The following is a 16,322-nucleotide window of genomic DNA, read 5'->3' as shown; positions in this document are numbered from 1 at the left end:
TTCAGGGCAGCATGGATTTTAATCTCTTAACCTGAGGTTTATGTGTGTGATTTTGACTTTGAATCCTGTGAAAAGACTCTACCTTCTATTCCATGACTGAGCACGTGTCTTGGTTTTCCCCTTGGTATCATCTGGCTCAATGGGTATGGAGTTATATTTTGATCTCCTTCTTTGCTTCAGGAGCATTAGAGCCTTGATGCTAAACCCTAGTCTCTGGCACCTTTTTTTTTTTTTTTGCTATAAAATCTTGGTTCCTTGCACTCTTAGCTCACCCTGTTTTTAACCCACTTGAAACTTCTACCTTTCTCTCACCTTTGAACTTCCTAGTTTGCTTCTTTAGACTTCCTCTTTTTTTCTGACTTCTGAGCTGTCCCTGTTTACTTTAGTGACACAATTGCATGCTGCTTCATATCTGGGTCTAATTTGCCGTGTTGTTTATTCAACTACAGTTCTAGGATCTTGTCTTCAACTTGGAAGCCTGCCCCGGGGTGGGGGGGGCATTCTCCCACCCCTTGCTCCCCTAACTAGCATTGTTCAATGGTATATAAAGTGAACCCCTTTAAAAAGGAGGGAGATATTCTTCAGGATAAAAATGATAGGCCTCAGGGAACACTAATGAGTGAAATATAGCCTCAGCCTTTGAGGAACTGTGTTTTTTTAATGTAGTCTTATGTGTTGTTCTGAATGCAACTACTGTTGTTCTGAAACCTGTCCCCTGTTTATATGAATTGGTTACTCTATTTTCATTGGAGTCTTGTTTTCACAAAACATTGCTGTTGAAACATTTCAGAAATAAGACTAGCTAACATATTGAGGACACTAGCTCCTAGAATAAAGATTAACAAGAGGTTATATGTATGTGCGCCATAATTATTCCATTCTACTTAACCTTGATTAATCGAAACATATGCATGTCTTTCCCATGACATATTGGAAATATTTAAATTTTTATGGTCATGCTGTGCTTTTCACAGATGATTAGAATGCCGCCCAGGCAAAAAGCATCTCATCTTTCTCCCAAACAATTTGTCAGTTGTTTAACCTGGTATTATTTGTTTTTCATGACCAGTAGAAATGACAGTGCTAAAATGTTTCACAGGGAAATAAATAAAATAGAGCGATAGCTCTGATTTTCTAGTTCCTTCCTTTCTCCCCAAATTGTCCTTTGATATGAACATGTATCTTAGCCTTTACTTCACACACAGGTTGTTTTTTTTTTTTTTTTTTTTTTTTTAGTATTGGGGAAGCAGAAAATATTTTAAAAACTGGGTATCTTCTTTTGTAAAACTGAAAGCATGCTATGAATTTTAGCAAGATAGGTTATACTGGCATAAAATTGAATTTCAAGAGTGATTTTTCAAGGTTTCACTGTTTCTGTGCATACAGCCTTTATTATGCACATAGCACTTCATCCCTGATTATGAGCTTGTGGCTAAGAAATCTAATCATTGTCAATTCACATTGATCCTTGGCTGAAACCTGGAATTGTTTGAAAAAGAGATTTTCATGTGTCCAACTAACAGGCATCTAGAATGAAAGGAATGCTGAGAACATGCCAAGAGAGCTTTTGCCACTGGAAACTGTACCTTACAATGAGAAAGACTATGTATCAGAACCATAAGATGACATTGTTAGACCTTCAGACATATTAGTTTACCACAAAAGTCTTAGAAGCCACATGTTTACCAGCTCTTAAAAAGTCTTGGACACTGTAGAAATTGCAGTTGTTCTGCCCATCTATGACTGTGGAGGTGCTTTTTTTCTTTTTCCTCCCCCACCCCCACCCCGCCATAAACCTGTCCTTTAAAATGCAAAAAAAAAAAAAAAAAAAAAAAAAAACCTTGCTGTTGGACCATTAACAGGTACAGCCTATTCTGTCTATTCTGTAGGTTTTGACTGAAATGTGAGAATTTCATCCATGCCCCAAAATTTATGTGGGCACTCTTTTTTTGGAGGTGAATATAGTAAGTGATGCACTATATTGTGATATCCTTTCCAAAATTTTCATCTATCATTGTGTTTTCAGACAGCAGGGAGATTAAAAGGGTACTTTTAAACTCTGCATTACTAATTAAGATTTATTAAGAAATTGTTTCATGATGTAAGTAAGCTGTTGATGATCCTCCTTAATAGCAACTGTGGTTAATTGTTCAAAAAGAAACCTCCCATATTTGCAGTTCACCTATTATTTATGATCTGCTCACTAGGGGCAGGGAATCCCATTGTAAGACTGACTGACCTTGTTACTAGTGAGATTCCACCTTATTGGAAGTATAATCATTTAGCAATGAATTGTGGTTATGGTAGCAGTGTTTTTCTGGGAAAAAAAAGTGGAACTCCTGGTCTGAAAATTACCACTGTTCTGTTAGAGGCAAGGCGACTTATGTGTCCCTGGAACTAGGTAGAGGACAGATTCCAGATGACCCCTTCTGAAAATTCAGTTAGGTCTTGTCTGAATTTTCCATCCTTTAGAATTATTTTCAGGGTGGCTCTTTGGGGCCCATGGAAAAAAGAATTTTGTGGTTCCTGACCCTGTATTTCTGATATAGTTGGCAGGTTTAAGTAGACAAGTTGACATCCCTTCTGTGGTTATTCTTAGTTCACTCATATCAGATCCCTTTATGGGTTTGTGTGTGTACATATGATGTGTGTGTGATGTGTTCTGTGGTAAAGGCAATAGTGATTGTAGGACTTAACCAGTAAGATGAATACATACATAAATACATGCACAATTTTTTAAAGTACATAAAATGCCTTTAGACAAGTACATTAAGTCCTGATGAATCTCAAATGATTTCACCACCATCAGTTTTACACATTCATCTCATCAATTCTCATTGTTTTACTTCCTTTCTGTTTCTGTGAACAAACTGGTACATTCCTTTATGATCCTCCCATCCCCTCTTTTTTTTTTTTTTTAAGATTTATTTATTTATTTATACAAGCATTGGGTACAGTCAGAAGCGCAGGAGGGTGAGAGAATTCACCAGAGCCAGAGCGGGGAGCAGAGCAGGCAGAAGGACGGAAGTACACTGCTGAGGGGAGCAGTGGGCGGCAGGAGAGGTCTGTGCGCCATGTAGGACCCTCCTTGGTGGCTGGGGAGCAACCCGGGATCCAACCGGCGCTGCAGAGGCTGCGGGCAGGCAGCTTCACAACCCAGCGCTCAACCACTGCGCCACTGGGGAGGCCCCCATCCCCTCTTTCTTAAGGTCAGTACTTGTCCCTTCCCATTTCTGCATCACCTTTCCCTTGACACTGGAGTAGGCTATGAGCATGCTATTAGTTTGCCCATCTTTATAAAACCTCCCTTGATTTCACATCCCTTTATCTTCTTCCTTTTTTCATAACAAAACTTCTTAGAAGAATTGTTGACAATCAGCCTTCTACTTCTCCTCATTCCATTCTCTCTGAATTCTATTCTTGGCAGGTCATCACCCATCCCACTCATTTGCAACAACTCTTATCAAATCTTCTGAAGAGTGCTCATTTTGCCCAATTGTACTAGCCAGTCTTCGTTCTCACCTTACCTGACATGTTGTCATCGTTTGGTGGAGTGGAAATTTTTCCTTTGTGAAACTTCAGTTTTCTTGACCTTGGGTCAGCTTTATCTCGTTTTTTCCCCCTCCTATCTTGCTTACTGCTCCTGCTCACTCTCCATCTCCTGACCTCCTAAAATTGGAAAACCCAGTGCCCAGTGCTCTGACCTCTTCACTATCTGTCTCATTTTGGTGATCTCATCCTGTTGCCTGACTTTAATGAATTCCAAATATATATCTCTAGCTTAGACTTCTCCCTAGGTGACAGTATTCAGCCTCAGAGGCATTTTTGTGCTAATTAGAAAAAACTGCCCTTTTCCTCAAGCACTTGACTGCCATCTTCTGGAACGATTTCAGAATAAATACATACTCATCAGATGACTGTGAATGTGAACGGTGTTTTACAGCTGTGCAGTCCTCACTATTAGTAGTAGTTCTGTTTCTCCACATGGATGTGCAGTGTATAGCAGGCATTGCAACCTTAAGAGGTCTTTGTTTTACTTTTTTCGATTTCCAAGTTCTTCCTCTTATGAGTTCAAATTCATTGAAGTCACTCATGACTCCTGTCTTTCTTCAATACCCCACCTTTGATCCACCTGCAAATCCTGTTGGGTTTTCCTTCAGAATACATTAGGACTTAACCACTTCTCACCCCACCTCCACTGTTGCCACCCTAGTCTAAGCTCCATCATCTGTCACCTCCATTATTTTAATAGCTCACTTCCTGTCTTTCTCCTGGTTGTCTCTTATCAACACAGCAGCTACAGTGATTTATTTAGAACTTAGGCCACATGATCTTTCTCTTTTACTGAAAACTCTTCAACCGGTTTACCATCCTCAGAGTGAAAATGAAAGACCTTTAAATGGCCCAAGGCCCTGCACCATCCAGGTTTGTATCACAGCCATGACACATCTGTCTCCCTCCCCCAGGTGTTTATGCTCCAGGTGCATGGGGATCCTTGCCCTTTCTCCAGTGTGCCAAGCACCGGGCTGTGGGAGTACTCTTGGGAAAGCATAGCTTGCTCCTGCCCTTTCTTTCCCCCTTCCCTTCCCTTCCCTTCCCTTCTTCCCTTCCTTCCTTCCCTTCCCTTCCCTTCCCTTCCCTTCCCTTCCCTTCCCTTCCCTTCCCTTCCCTTCCCTTCCCTTCCCTTCCCTTCCCTTCCCTTCCCTTCCCTTCCCTTCCCTTCCCTTCCCTTCCCTTCCCTTCCCTTCCCTTCCCTTCCCTTCCCTTCCCTTCCCTTCCCTTCCCTTCCCTTCCTTCCCTTCCCTTCCCTTCCCTTCCCTTCCCTTCCCTTCCCTTCCCTTCCCTTCCCCTCCCCTCCCCTCCCCTCTCCCTCCCCTCCCTCCCCTCCCCTCCCTCCCCTCCTTCCCTTCCCTTCCCCTCCCCTCCCCTCCTCTGCCCTCCCCTTCCCTTCCCTCCCCTCCCTTCCCTTCCCTTTCCTCTTTCCCTTTCCTCTTTCTTATTTATTTATGCATACAAGAATGAGGGTACAGGCCAGAGGTATGGGGGGGGTGAGAGGATTCACCAGAGACAGAGTGGGGAGCAGAACAGGCAGACTGACTAAAACACACTGCTGAGAGGAGCAGTGGGCAAGACAGGAGAGGTCTGCTGCGCGATGTGGGTTGCTCCCTGGCTGGGGATTGAACTCATGTTACAGAGGCTGTGGTTAGCCTCATAGGTTGCGTCTTAACCCCTTGTGCTACCTGGGAGGCCCACTCCTGCCCTTTCTTGAGTCTTTGCTCAAACATCGCTTTAATCATATCAGAGAGGCTTTCTCAAAGCATATGACAAAGCACCCCACCTCATCCAGCATTTAATAGTCTCCTTGTGGTTCAGTTTTCTCTGTAGCACTTATCATCTGGCACACTCACATTGTTTATTGTTTCATCTCACTAGAATCTAAGCTTCATGAGTTTAGAGACTTATTTTTTTCCCCTTCTGTTACATTTCTAAGATTTGAAACAGTGTCTGGAAAGTAGTAGGAGCTCAATAAATATTAGTTGAATAAGTGAATGAATATACAGGCATCTAGAAATCTCTTTCTGGGAACTTCTCCTTAAAATGATTCAAAGGTTTGCTTGAGCCTCCATAATTCAAATCTCAGTTCCATGATAAAAGCATTTTGGGCATCCAGGAATGAATTTAAATCGAATTTGAAAATGGCATCGATTTTAGTCTCCTGGAAGGACATTGGTTTCCTACAGAGACAGCAAGTAGGCGCCATCTAGTGGCAACAAATGTAGCCCACACTTGTGTTTCTTGAATTATTGATTAGAAACATAATTGAAACCTTAGTGCTTGATCCAGAAGCTTATTCATTCTATAAAAGTAATAATGATCATAGTAATAAGTCCTCAAGCGTGCATTACCCATAGAATATTGAATTTAAAAAGTATGGTTTCATTTCATCTAAATTATTTATAACTCATTTTTACTTACTCATTTTTGTTTGTTTTGTTTTATTTTCTGGGTGGTGACATCTTTCGTTCCTCTTTATTTTTACTTACATTTAAACTCTTACATTGCCATGGCACTGGCTTAGATACTGAGTAGGTAAATAGGGTCCATCTTCTGAGGATTTATAATCTAATAAAAGCAGTACCTATGAGGATAAGCATGTGAAAGAATATGCCAAATGTCGCTGCTTTTTCTTCAGTTTAGATGTCTGAAGCCCACTTACTGACGATTTATTGATGGGTATACTTCCACCATTGAGGGAATGACCTTTTGGGAGTCTTAGCTTGCTGTTTTCCAGAAAACAATACACTTTCCAGACTATATTACCACATGGAGAAAGAGAGAGAAATAGTCACAACCACCTTCAATGGCAGGAAAGACAGAAATTAAGTAAAGTCCCTGTCATTCTAAATTTGAAATGTTAGGCCATTGAAGTTCTTTGGTAAATGAAAGCAGGAACTAGGAGCTCTGCAGGAACCCATGCCCTTTCCAGTCCCAAGGAGCTGGGGTGGGACTAGGCCATCTGTCTGTCACCAGAGATCTAAGCAATGGCCAGACTAGCAGGAGAGCGTCAGGATAGAAGCCCAGAAGGGAAATGAATTCTGTGCTAATCCTCATATTAGTCCCCAACTTTTCACCTGGAAGAAGGCAGGTTAGCTTCAGAGACTAAAAATTGGACCAATAGACTATGATAAGAAAGCAGATTTCTCACTAACATAAACATTTTCCAGCAAGAGTTTTTACCAAGAGAGTAAAGCCTGGGTTCCAGATTAGTGGGTGGGTCCAAGCGGAGGCTGGACGACAATCCGTCAGGGATTGGTTGAACATGGTAAGACTTTTCTGATTACCTGAAAGACCTTCCTTTCTCCCTGTATACCTTGAAACCCTCCCCTGTTTTTAACTCATCCACACCCCGTTTCCTTTTTTGGGCACTGAAGCTTGAAGCCATTTTTCCTAGCTCTACTTTTCCTATCACTTTATGCATTCTCATTTTTATTTTTGGTTCTGACTTCTTTTATTCAGCCTTCTGTGCTTATAGGTTTTATGCATATTATTGTGTTTAGTTTCCTATCATTTTAGTGCAGATCAGTACATTTCATGTTGTCCTGTTTACTATGTTGTCCTGTTTACTTTCTTCTCTGTGATATAGTTTTTAGCTTCCCAAATTGATGCTAAGCTACTTGAAGACCAGAATAACATAATTTTCTCCCTAATGATCTTGCCATAGTGGGTGATGGTTTAATTTTTTTTACCCAGTCTGAGTTTTTCCTTCTGCCAATCATACTGATTTTTAAATTAAATTTATTTTATTTTTTTAAAGATTTATTTATTTATACAAGCACTGGTACAGTCAGAAGCATGGGAGGGTGAGAGAATTTATCAGAGCCCGAGCAGGGAGCAGAACAGGCAGACCGATGAAATACACTGCTGAGGGGGAGCAGCAGGCAGCAGGAGAGGTCTGCGCCCCATGTGGGACCCTCACCCGGAGGCCAGGGATGGATCCGGTGCTGCAGAGACTGCAGGCAGCTTCGCAACCCAGCGTTCAACTGCTGCGCCACTGGGGAGGCCCATACTGATTTTTTTAAAAAGAAATATCTTCTTTGATGTGATGCTTTAATTATATTTTTCTTGAGAAAATTAAATATCTTTAATTATAAAATTAAATTTAAATGGTATATTTTGAATAATATATTTTAAACTTTTAAATAGTACAATTTAATATTTTTTTTTTATAGAGGCATGTTTTATTTATTTATTTTTATTTGTTTGTTTGTTTTTTTGTTTATACATGCACTGGGTACAGTCAGAAGTGCGGGAGGGTGAGAGAATTCACCAGAGCCAGAGCGGGGAGCAGAGCAGGCAGAAGGACCGAAGTACACTGCTGAGGGGAGCAGCGGGCGGCAGGAGAGGTCTGCGCGCCATGTGGGACCCTCCTCCCGTGGCTGGGAAGCAGCCGGGGATCGAACCGGCGCCGCGGAGGCCGCGGGCAGCTTCGCAACCCAGCGCTCAACCGCTGCGCCACCGGGGAGGCCCTAAATAGTACAATTTAAATGGGATATTTTAACACTATTTCAAATAGTCTATTTGCAATCTAAAATATTCTATTATTTCTTTTTAAATAATTAAGCAAACTGTGTTTCTAAGCTCTCCTGCTTTCTGAATCCATATTTATATAATTCAACATTTCATTATAATGTGGTGGTGATATTGAAAAGGGATATACCAATAGGACGAGTAGAAAGGCTCTGTGTATATCCTTGATCTAATATATTTTTTGATAGATGCTGCTGTTTATCATAGGGAGGATCAGAATTCTCTTTAAATTACTTAATAGACTAAATGAGTTAAGCACTTCTTGCAGTGTTTGTTTTCCTAAAAATGAGCAAATTTAGCATTCTTAACATTTGTATTAACACATCAGTATTAACTGTTTCTTAGTAATTTTAATGACAATATTGGATACTTTGACTTGCAATTAAAAAAATATTGTTGTCTTGTAATTTCTGCAACAGTACATGAATTTTAGTTTGCATTCACTTGTTTCTTCAATTTTTTGCAGAATATGCTGAATTTCTACATTGCAAAGGGAAAAAATTTACAGATTTTGATGAAGTTCGCCATGAGATTGAAGCTGAAACAGATCGAGTGACTGGAATGAATAAAGGCATTTCATCCATACCCATTAATTTACGAGTGTATTCTCCACATGGTGAGTAAAATAATAGAAGTCCAAATTCTCATCCTCAAATCTTTTTTACTATATTAATTAACATACATTATTTGTATCAAAGATGGTTGGTTTTCTCAAAAATTACCAGCTTTCTAGGATAGTATTTGGATATTGCCATGAATGCTATAGTCCGAGAACTCGCGGATTCATGAATGGGGAGGCAGGAGATGACTTTAAAAAGAAACAACAGAATTGAGCAAGCCAATAAAAATTTTCATCGATAATCCTTTCCTGGCTCTGTTGTTTTGGAAATGGAGCATGAATGACGTAAGGGCACATTTGACTTCCCAAGAGGACTTGGTACCAACACTGTTGTATACAGAAAGTATACAGCAGCCAGGTGGGGGCTGAATCATGTTGTCACTGGCACTGGGGTGATTTTCTGCTCTTCCACATCTTTCCCCATGAGTCTGGCTACAGAATGGAGTGGAATCCATCAAGTAAGGTCATACACAGTAACCTCATAATGCTACAAATGGAGACCAGCTCTTTAACAGTCTAAGCTGGAGATCTTAATGTACGATGCTTTTGAAGGGAAAGACAAATCTTTCTCTGAGAATTTTTATTTGAGGGCACTGTACAAGGCTGACAGTATATGCACTTCTTGTTCAGTGTTTTAATTATAACCCCCTAGTTACGGATATGACAGCTCTCTGAGAAAACTGTTAGGCATGCAAATCAGTGCCTTTCAAATTATGTTAACATGATCATTTGGCACAGCACACTTATGTCATAAAAATAGAGAAAGCCACTTTGCATTCTGTTTTATATTCTACACACTTGAGTTGGAGTTACTCAGATACACAATATATAAAGCTGAGCTTGTTTTATTCCCCTAGTGACAGATGATTCTGCCTTGTTGATAGCATTGAGGGTGTATATAAACTTTTTTTTCCTTTCCAACAGTGTTAAACCTAACCCTTATTGACCTACCTGGAATTACTAAAGTGCCTGTGGGAGATCAACCACCAGATATTGAGTATCAGATCAGAGAAATGATTATGCAGTTCATTACCAGGGAGAATTGTCTGATTTTGGCTGTTACCCCAGCCAACACCGATCTTGCCAACTCAGATGCATTGAAGCTAGCTAAAGAAGTTGATCCTCAAGGTGAGTGTATGATCCTTAAGTTGAGAATTAACTAGTTAAAAATGTCAAGTTTGTTTATAGTTGAAGGAAACACCAATTTTCATGACTTGATTTGATAGTTAATAAAATTAACCATTATTAATATTGTTAAATATTTTGTATTTAAGATGCTAAAATACAACTAGGGAATAGTTGAAATCAATCTAAATTAATGTAAGATTAATTGAGATCTGAGAAAATAGCCTACTTATCTTAAAAAGTCAGTAAGACACAAACTTACAACAGAGAGATAAATGAGTTCTGGAGATCTAATGTGCAGCATAATGATTACAGGCAATATACATTAAGTACTATGAACTTCAGTGTTATTAAGAAATACATATTAACTTTTGTCAACACAAAAAACTAAATTAAAAGTACGTGACATTAGGTATTACACTTGACCCTTGGACAATGAGGGGTTAAGGAATGCCCATTCCTAAGCAGTAGAAAATCCTTTTCTAACATAGCAAACCCTCCTTATAGGCAGGTTTTGTGTGCACAGATTCAATCAACCAGTTTCTGACATCTGCGGTTGGTTGAATCCCTGAATACAGAACCCACAAATGGAAAAATGCTACAAGTGGACCTATACAGTTGTTCACACTTGTGTTGTTCATGGGTCAACAATGTTAATTTACAATTATTTGTGATAAATGCATATTGTAACAGCAGCTATTTATCTGTTACTGGCATTTCATAGTATAGAGGAAATCCCTTATTCATACTGATGTTTTAATTTTTGTCTTTCTCTGAGTCAAAAACAGTTTATCATCAGGGACCCCAATGATGGACCTTTAATGTATTTGTTTAAATTATGAGAGGGCACTCAGTGATGTGACCTTTCAATATAGAAATGCATGTTCTTCAATTCTAAGAATTATCCTTTTTTTTTGGTAATTCATTTGATGAAAAATTAATTTTGATAATTGCCCCATTTCTTTATCTGGAGTTATTATTACTAGCATGTTAGAACTCCTATATTATTAAGCCTCTTTAAAAAAAAGTTTCCTTTTCTATCATACATTTCTTTTTGTCTTAATATTTGCAGGATTTACTCAACTTTATCTTTTGATCCTTTATCTTTTGATCCTTTTTAATTTCTGGTATCATTTAAAAATGTTGAACAGCATTTTCTTATTTTGTGAGTGTTATTTTTGTTTCTAAAAGTAGCTTTGAAAGCTCTTGGTTTCTCAAATAGACTACATTACCTAAAAATTGTGAGAGCTTTTTGAGGTTTTCCTTTGGTCATCTACAATGTTTCTGAGTCTTTTTTTTCCTGGCTGTTTGTATTGGTCATTGTCTTTCATGTCAGCGGCCTTTGACATTTGAAAAAGTTTGGTACCCTTATTACTCATTTAGGTATTATAGTGAAGCACTAAAAAGCTAATGGAAGCTCTGTATGTGTGCCAATGGGAGCCATGGACAAATGGGACCCATTTGTGCTGGGATCTGGTCATTTTGTTAGGAGGCTTCTTCAATATTAGACTCTATGAATATTTTCTCTTGAGCTGGTCTAGTATAAGACAGGTGTCCAAAGTTCTCAGAACCAGGAAGAATTGAGTTGGTGGAGGAAGGAAGGGTGGTTCTCACTACTTAGTATGTAGACTTTTAATTAATCTCTCTGCTTTCATAATGGCTTTCTTGACAATTTTATTAAGTCCAAAATCCTAAAGTTTATCCTCTTCTGAAAATAAATCTTCAATATTTTGCTAAGGTCGAGGAGGAATAACTATTTGGTTGTATAAAATGGAGAAAAAGGTCTAGAGATCTAACATCTTCCTACATAAATCTTTAGCAATTCTGTTTTCAACTCCTCATATGCCCAGACTTGGTGCCTCCAGTTCTTGAGCTTTCCCAGAGTTCTGCATTAGTAAATGTTTTACTTATTGGCTTATTCCAACTTCCTGAGATTGGGAGTTGGTGCAAGGCAGGTAGAGGTTCCAGATAGCTAGGTGGAGACCATTACCAAGATTTCCTCTCCAGCATCAGTGACTTAGAAGAGCTGACATATGGAATGGGGCTGGAGTCCAGTTATAAAAAGGATGTTGAAATAGCCATCTCTCTGCAGCCTTATGTCCCACTGGAGGCTAAACCACTGTTGTCTGTTTGGGGCAGAGAAAGCACTTTGACAATTTAATTCTAGTGAGCACAGCTGAAATCCACATTTAGTACAGATGAGGCATCGTGGAGGAGAGCAAATTACACCTCCCAGCATCTTGGTTGTGCCTCCTTGGAGTTGGTTCCTCTCTCAGATAGACTCTCCCCATAAATGGCAAGATGGCTACAGTGGGTTCTGTCTGATGCTCTCAGGGTTTCAAATATAGTAGATGAAAAGTCAGTGGAGAATCTTTTATTTGTATAAGCTCTGGATTTGATACAAGATCTAAATTAAAAGAAGATTGATCAACTAATACACCCTGTAAAGTATCCACAGTTAATTCTTGAGAATGATTTATCATTTTCATGCTATATTTTACTCCTTTTGTGTAGGTAGGGGAATATTAATTGACAGTGACTATATCTCATGCCTCAGGCTTTTCAAAAGAACATTCATCGATCATACAAAACAGTAACTTACATGCCATGAGAGATCATTATGTGGTGGAGATCAATGTTGTTGGAGAAAATCATCAGTTTGCTAACAAGGAAATGCCAGTATTTAAAAGGTGTTGTTATAGCATAAATGAAACACGGCATTAACTTTCAGTCATAGACCTCTAATGGTGTGTCAGAAGTCTGTATCCAGAAAGTTAAATGAGAATTTTTTCATATTATGATAGGTCTTATTTATTTTGTAAACTTATTATTATTAGTTGCCACTTAGAAATTGGTGTGTGAATGCTCAGGGACTTACCACACGTGAGACTCATTTCTTGTGGATCATTACATCTGTGCTTTGTCAAAGACAGGCCTTTATTATCCTAATTTTGTATATCCTATTTTTGTGTGATTTTTATAATTTTTATTTTTCTTCTGTATGTATTATGTCTTACTGCTTTTGTTTTTCCATTTACTGCCTTATTTTTTTTTTGTTGTTGTTAAAAATATGTTTTCTAGTGTACTTTAATTCCTATGTCATTTATTTTGGTGTTTTTAAAGTTATTTTCTTAGTGGTTGCTATGGAATTAAATTTAGCATCTTAATTTATAACAATAAAGTGCAGATCAATTGACCAACTTAATTTCAACTGTATACATTTTTATTTTTTACTCCTCCCCCATCTCTTATGCTATTATTATAATACAAATCATATCTTTTTACATTATATGCCTCTCAATACAGATATATATTTATGCTTTATGCAGTTGTCTTTTAAATCAGATAGGACAAAAAGGAGTTACAAATAAAACCAAATTTATATTTTATTTTATATTTCCCTATGTAGTTACCTTCACCAGTGCTCTTTATTTCTTTGTTTGGATTTGAAATACTGCCTAGTGTGCTTTCCATTGAAGCTTTTTTTTTTAAGATTTATTTAATTATGCACACAAGAACTGGGGTACAGGCCAGAGGTGCAGGGGGTGAAAGGATTCACCAGAGACAGAATGGGAAGCAGAACAGGCAGATCTACTGAAATACACTGCTGAGGGGAACAGCAGGTGAGACAGGAGAGGTCTGCTGCACCATGTGGGTAGCTCCCTGGCCTGCGGGGGGATCGAACTCATGCTGCAAAGACTGTGGATAGCTTCATAGTGCTGTGCTTAATCCCTTGCTCCACCAAAGAGGCCCCATTAGTATACTTCTTGTAGGGTAGGTTTGCTAGAAAGGAATTCTGTCCGTTTTTATTAGTCTGGGAATGTGTAAATTTCTTTTTAAGTTTTGAGAGGAAATTCTTGGTAGGCAGCCTTTTCCTTCACATATTGAGTATGCCATCTTATTGCCTTCTGGCTTTTATGGCTTTCTAATGAGAAATCAACTGTTAATCTCAAGTATGACTTAAGCAGAGTCTCTTTTTGTTGCTTTCAAGATTTTGTCTTTTGTCTTTGTCTTTTGGGAGTTTGAGTATGATGTTTGTAGATAAAGATGTCTTTGAGTGTATTTTACTTGGATTTTTTGAGCTTTTTAAAGTGTGGATTAATGTTTGTTATTAAATTTGTGACCTTTTAAGCCATTATTTCTTCAACTATTCTTTCTTCCTCTTTTGCCTCTTTCTCAGATTCTTATTATATATACGTTGGTACTCTTGATGTGACCCACAGGATCCTGAGGTTTTGTTCATTTTATTTCCATTGTTTGTTTTTCTTTCTGTTCCTTTGATGGGAGAAACAATCTCAACTGACCTATATTCACTTTTGATGAGTCTTTCTTTTTCTTGCTTAGATCTGCTCTTGAATCTCTATAATGAGGTCTTCATTTCTAATATTTTAATTTTCCCTTGGAGAATTTTTATTTGATTCTTTGAAAAGCCATTTTTATATTTTTATTTATATTTTTATTTGGTGAAACATCATTCTCCACCTTTTTTCCAGTTCTTTAAAAGCACTTATTGTTCTTTGCACATGTTTAAAATAGCTGATTTAAAGTCTTTGTCTAATTTACTTCCATGTCTGGACTTTCTCAGAGATAGCATTTGCTTTTTTTCTGTGCCATACTTCCTTTCATAAATTGTATTTTTTGTTGAAATGGAACATTTTAAGTAATATATATAACAACACTATAAATCAAATTCTTCTCCTTCCCTAATATTTATTTTTGCTGTTGCTATTTATTTTCTTTGTAAAGTTCAGTTAACTAACTGTGAAAATTAGTGTTTTTTGTTGTTAATGGTCACTGAAATCTTTGCTCAGTTTTCTTATTGTTCAGCTAATGATTGGGCAGAGATTTTTTTAAATTCTCTGAGCCAGTAAGTCTCAAATTTGCTGAAGGACTTGATGTGCATCAGGCAGATAGTTTATGACTCCTTTCGGCCTTTATCTCCTGTTTGTATTACAGCCTTAAGGTTATCTGAAGGTAAGAATTAAGATCTTCTCAGATCTTTCCTGAGAATGCAAATAGCTTAGGCATGCATGTGGCCTTCTAGATTCCAGATGTACATATATATACAGATTTCAAATGCCTTATCATCATCTCATTCCCCAGTGTAGGGTAAGTGAAAAAGTATTGGGCTTTTCTGCCCTCCCTCCTACGATTGATGATGGATCCCTGTGGTCCTGAGTATATGCCTGATGGCGGGCACCTGGAGTGGGGTGTGGGCATGCGTAAGTGGGTACACCTAGGCTAAGACTGGGCTTATAAGGGCAGCGTCATGGGAACATCAGAGAACCAATAGAGCAGAGAAGCAGAACAAGAGCAAAAGGGAAGCAGAGACCATCAGAGAATGCCAGAGAGCCCAAACAGAGAGAATACCTGCTGGGGTAAGGCCTTCCAGTCCCCAGCACTGCTGCCTGCTGTGTACCTGGTAAATCCCAATAAAAGCCTGCAAAAGCCACTGAGGCCTCCAGGACTCTCTCCTCCTTTACCCCGTCTGCTCGGGTCATAGAAAACCTGCGCTGTGCCCTTCCTGCCACTACACCCAGCTTTTCCTTTTTTAAGTATTTTTTTTTTTAGATTTATTTATTTATACAAGAGCTGGGGTACAGGCCAGAGGTATGAAGGGGTGAGAGAATTCACCAGAGACAGAGCAGGGAGCAGAACAGGCAGATGGACCGAAAACACAGCTGAGGGGAGCAGCGGGCGAGGCAGGAGAGGTCTGCCGTGCCATGTGGGTATCTCCCTGGCCAGCCGGGATCAAACCCGTGCTGCAGAGGCTGCAGACAGCTTCGCAGCTGCCCTCAACCCACTGTGCCACTAGGGAGGTCCTCCTTTTTTAAGTCTTTTGGTTAGCTTCTTTTCTTTTGCACCAACTGTTATTACTGCCTGAAGTAGCTGAAATGTTAAACAGTTGCTGCCAATTGTTTTGATGTGCTTCTCGGGGGATGGAGGGAGGGCTATTGGCTCTGAGTAAACCTTAAGTCAAACAAACAAAAAAGTCCTATAAATGAGTGTTTTTAAAGAATTGCTACACAGGTTCAACAATTACATTTCTCTGAAAATTGTATTTAGGGCATACTCCAACCCTGTTGTGTCTTCTCTGTGGCTTCTGATTTTCACTATGATTGTGGGGATTTGCGTTTTTAAAACTACTGCAAAACTGAGGAGAGGGGAATGAGAACAGGGAAAACTCATCTTTCTTACTGAGATTCAGCTGTTTGTGTTGAATAAATACCCCTTTGTTGCAAGCTTTTGGTTCATTTCCAGAGTTCTGAAAAATTGATTTGGACAACTTTTGCCAGTGTTCTTATTGGATTTATAGAGAAGTGGTCTTTTTAGAGGGCCTTATTTCACCATCCCACTGCCCCTCCTCTTTCTGATCTTGTCTAGCTATAATAATCAGGAGGTTTTTTTTTTTTAGGAAAGACATTTGAATTGCTATGATGAGGGCAGTTAGATTGTGATTCTCTTATCCTGTCCTTTAGAGATGTTGTTT

General features: G+C 38.9%; 1 protein-coding gene across 7 annotated transcripts in view; it reads left to right on the top strand.

Annotated features, from left to right (window-relative positions):
* DNM3 (dynamin 3) overlaps positions 1 to 16,322 on the top strand; it is a 513,949-nt gene that overhangs the window by 133,095 nt on the left and 364,532 nt on the right. For all 7 annotated transcript variants that reach the window (XM_054693472.1, XM_054693473.1, XM_037506477.2 and 4 more), the window contains exons 3-4: positions 8,555 to 8,704; positions 9,632 to 9,835. In XM_054693472.1, coding sequence (XP_054549447.1) covers positions 8,555 to 8,704; positions 9,632 to 9,835 — 354 coding nt within the window. The remainder of the gene's footprint in view (positions 1 to 8,554; positions 8,705 to 9,631; positions 9,836 to 16,322) is intronic.

Source organism: Talpa occidentalis, unplaced genomic scaffold (assembly GCF_014898055.3).
Source record: "Talpa occidentalis isolate TD23 unplaced genomic scaffold, MPIMG_talOcc4v2.1 talOcc4.12, whole genome shotgun sequence".
In the NCBI taxonomy this organism is placed as follows: domain Eukaryota; kingdom Metazoa; phylum Chordata; class Mammalia; order Eulipotyphla; family Talpidae; genus Talpa; species Talpa occidentalis.
This window is presented reverse-complemented; position numbering and strand designations above follow the sequence as displayed.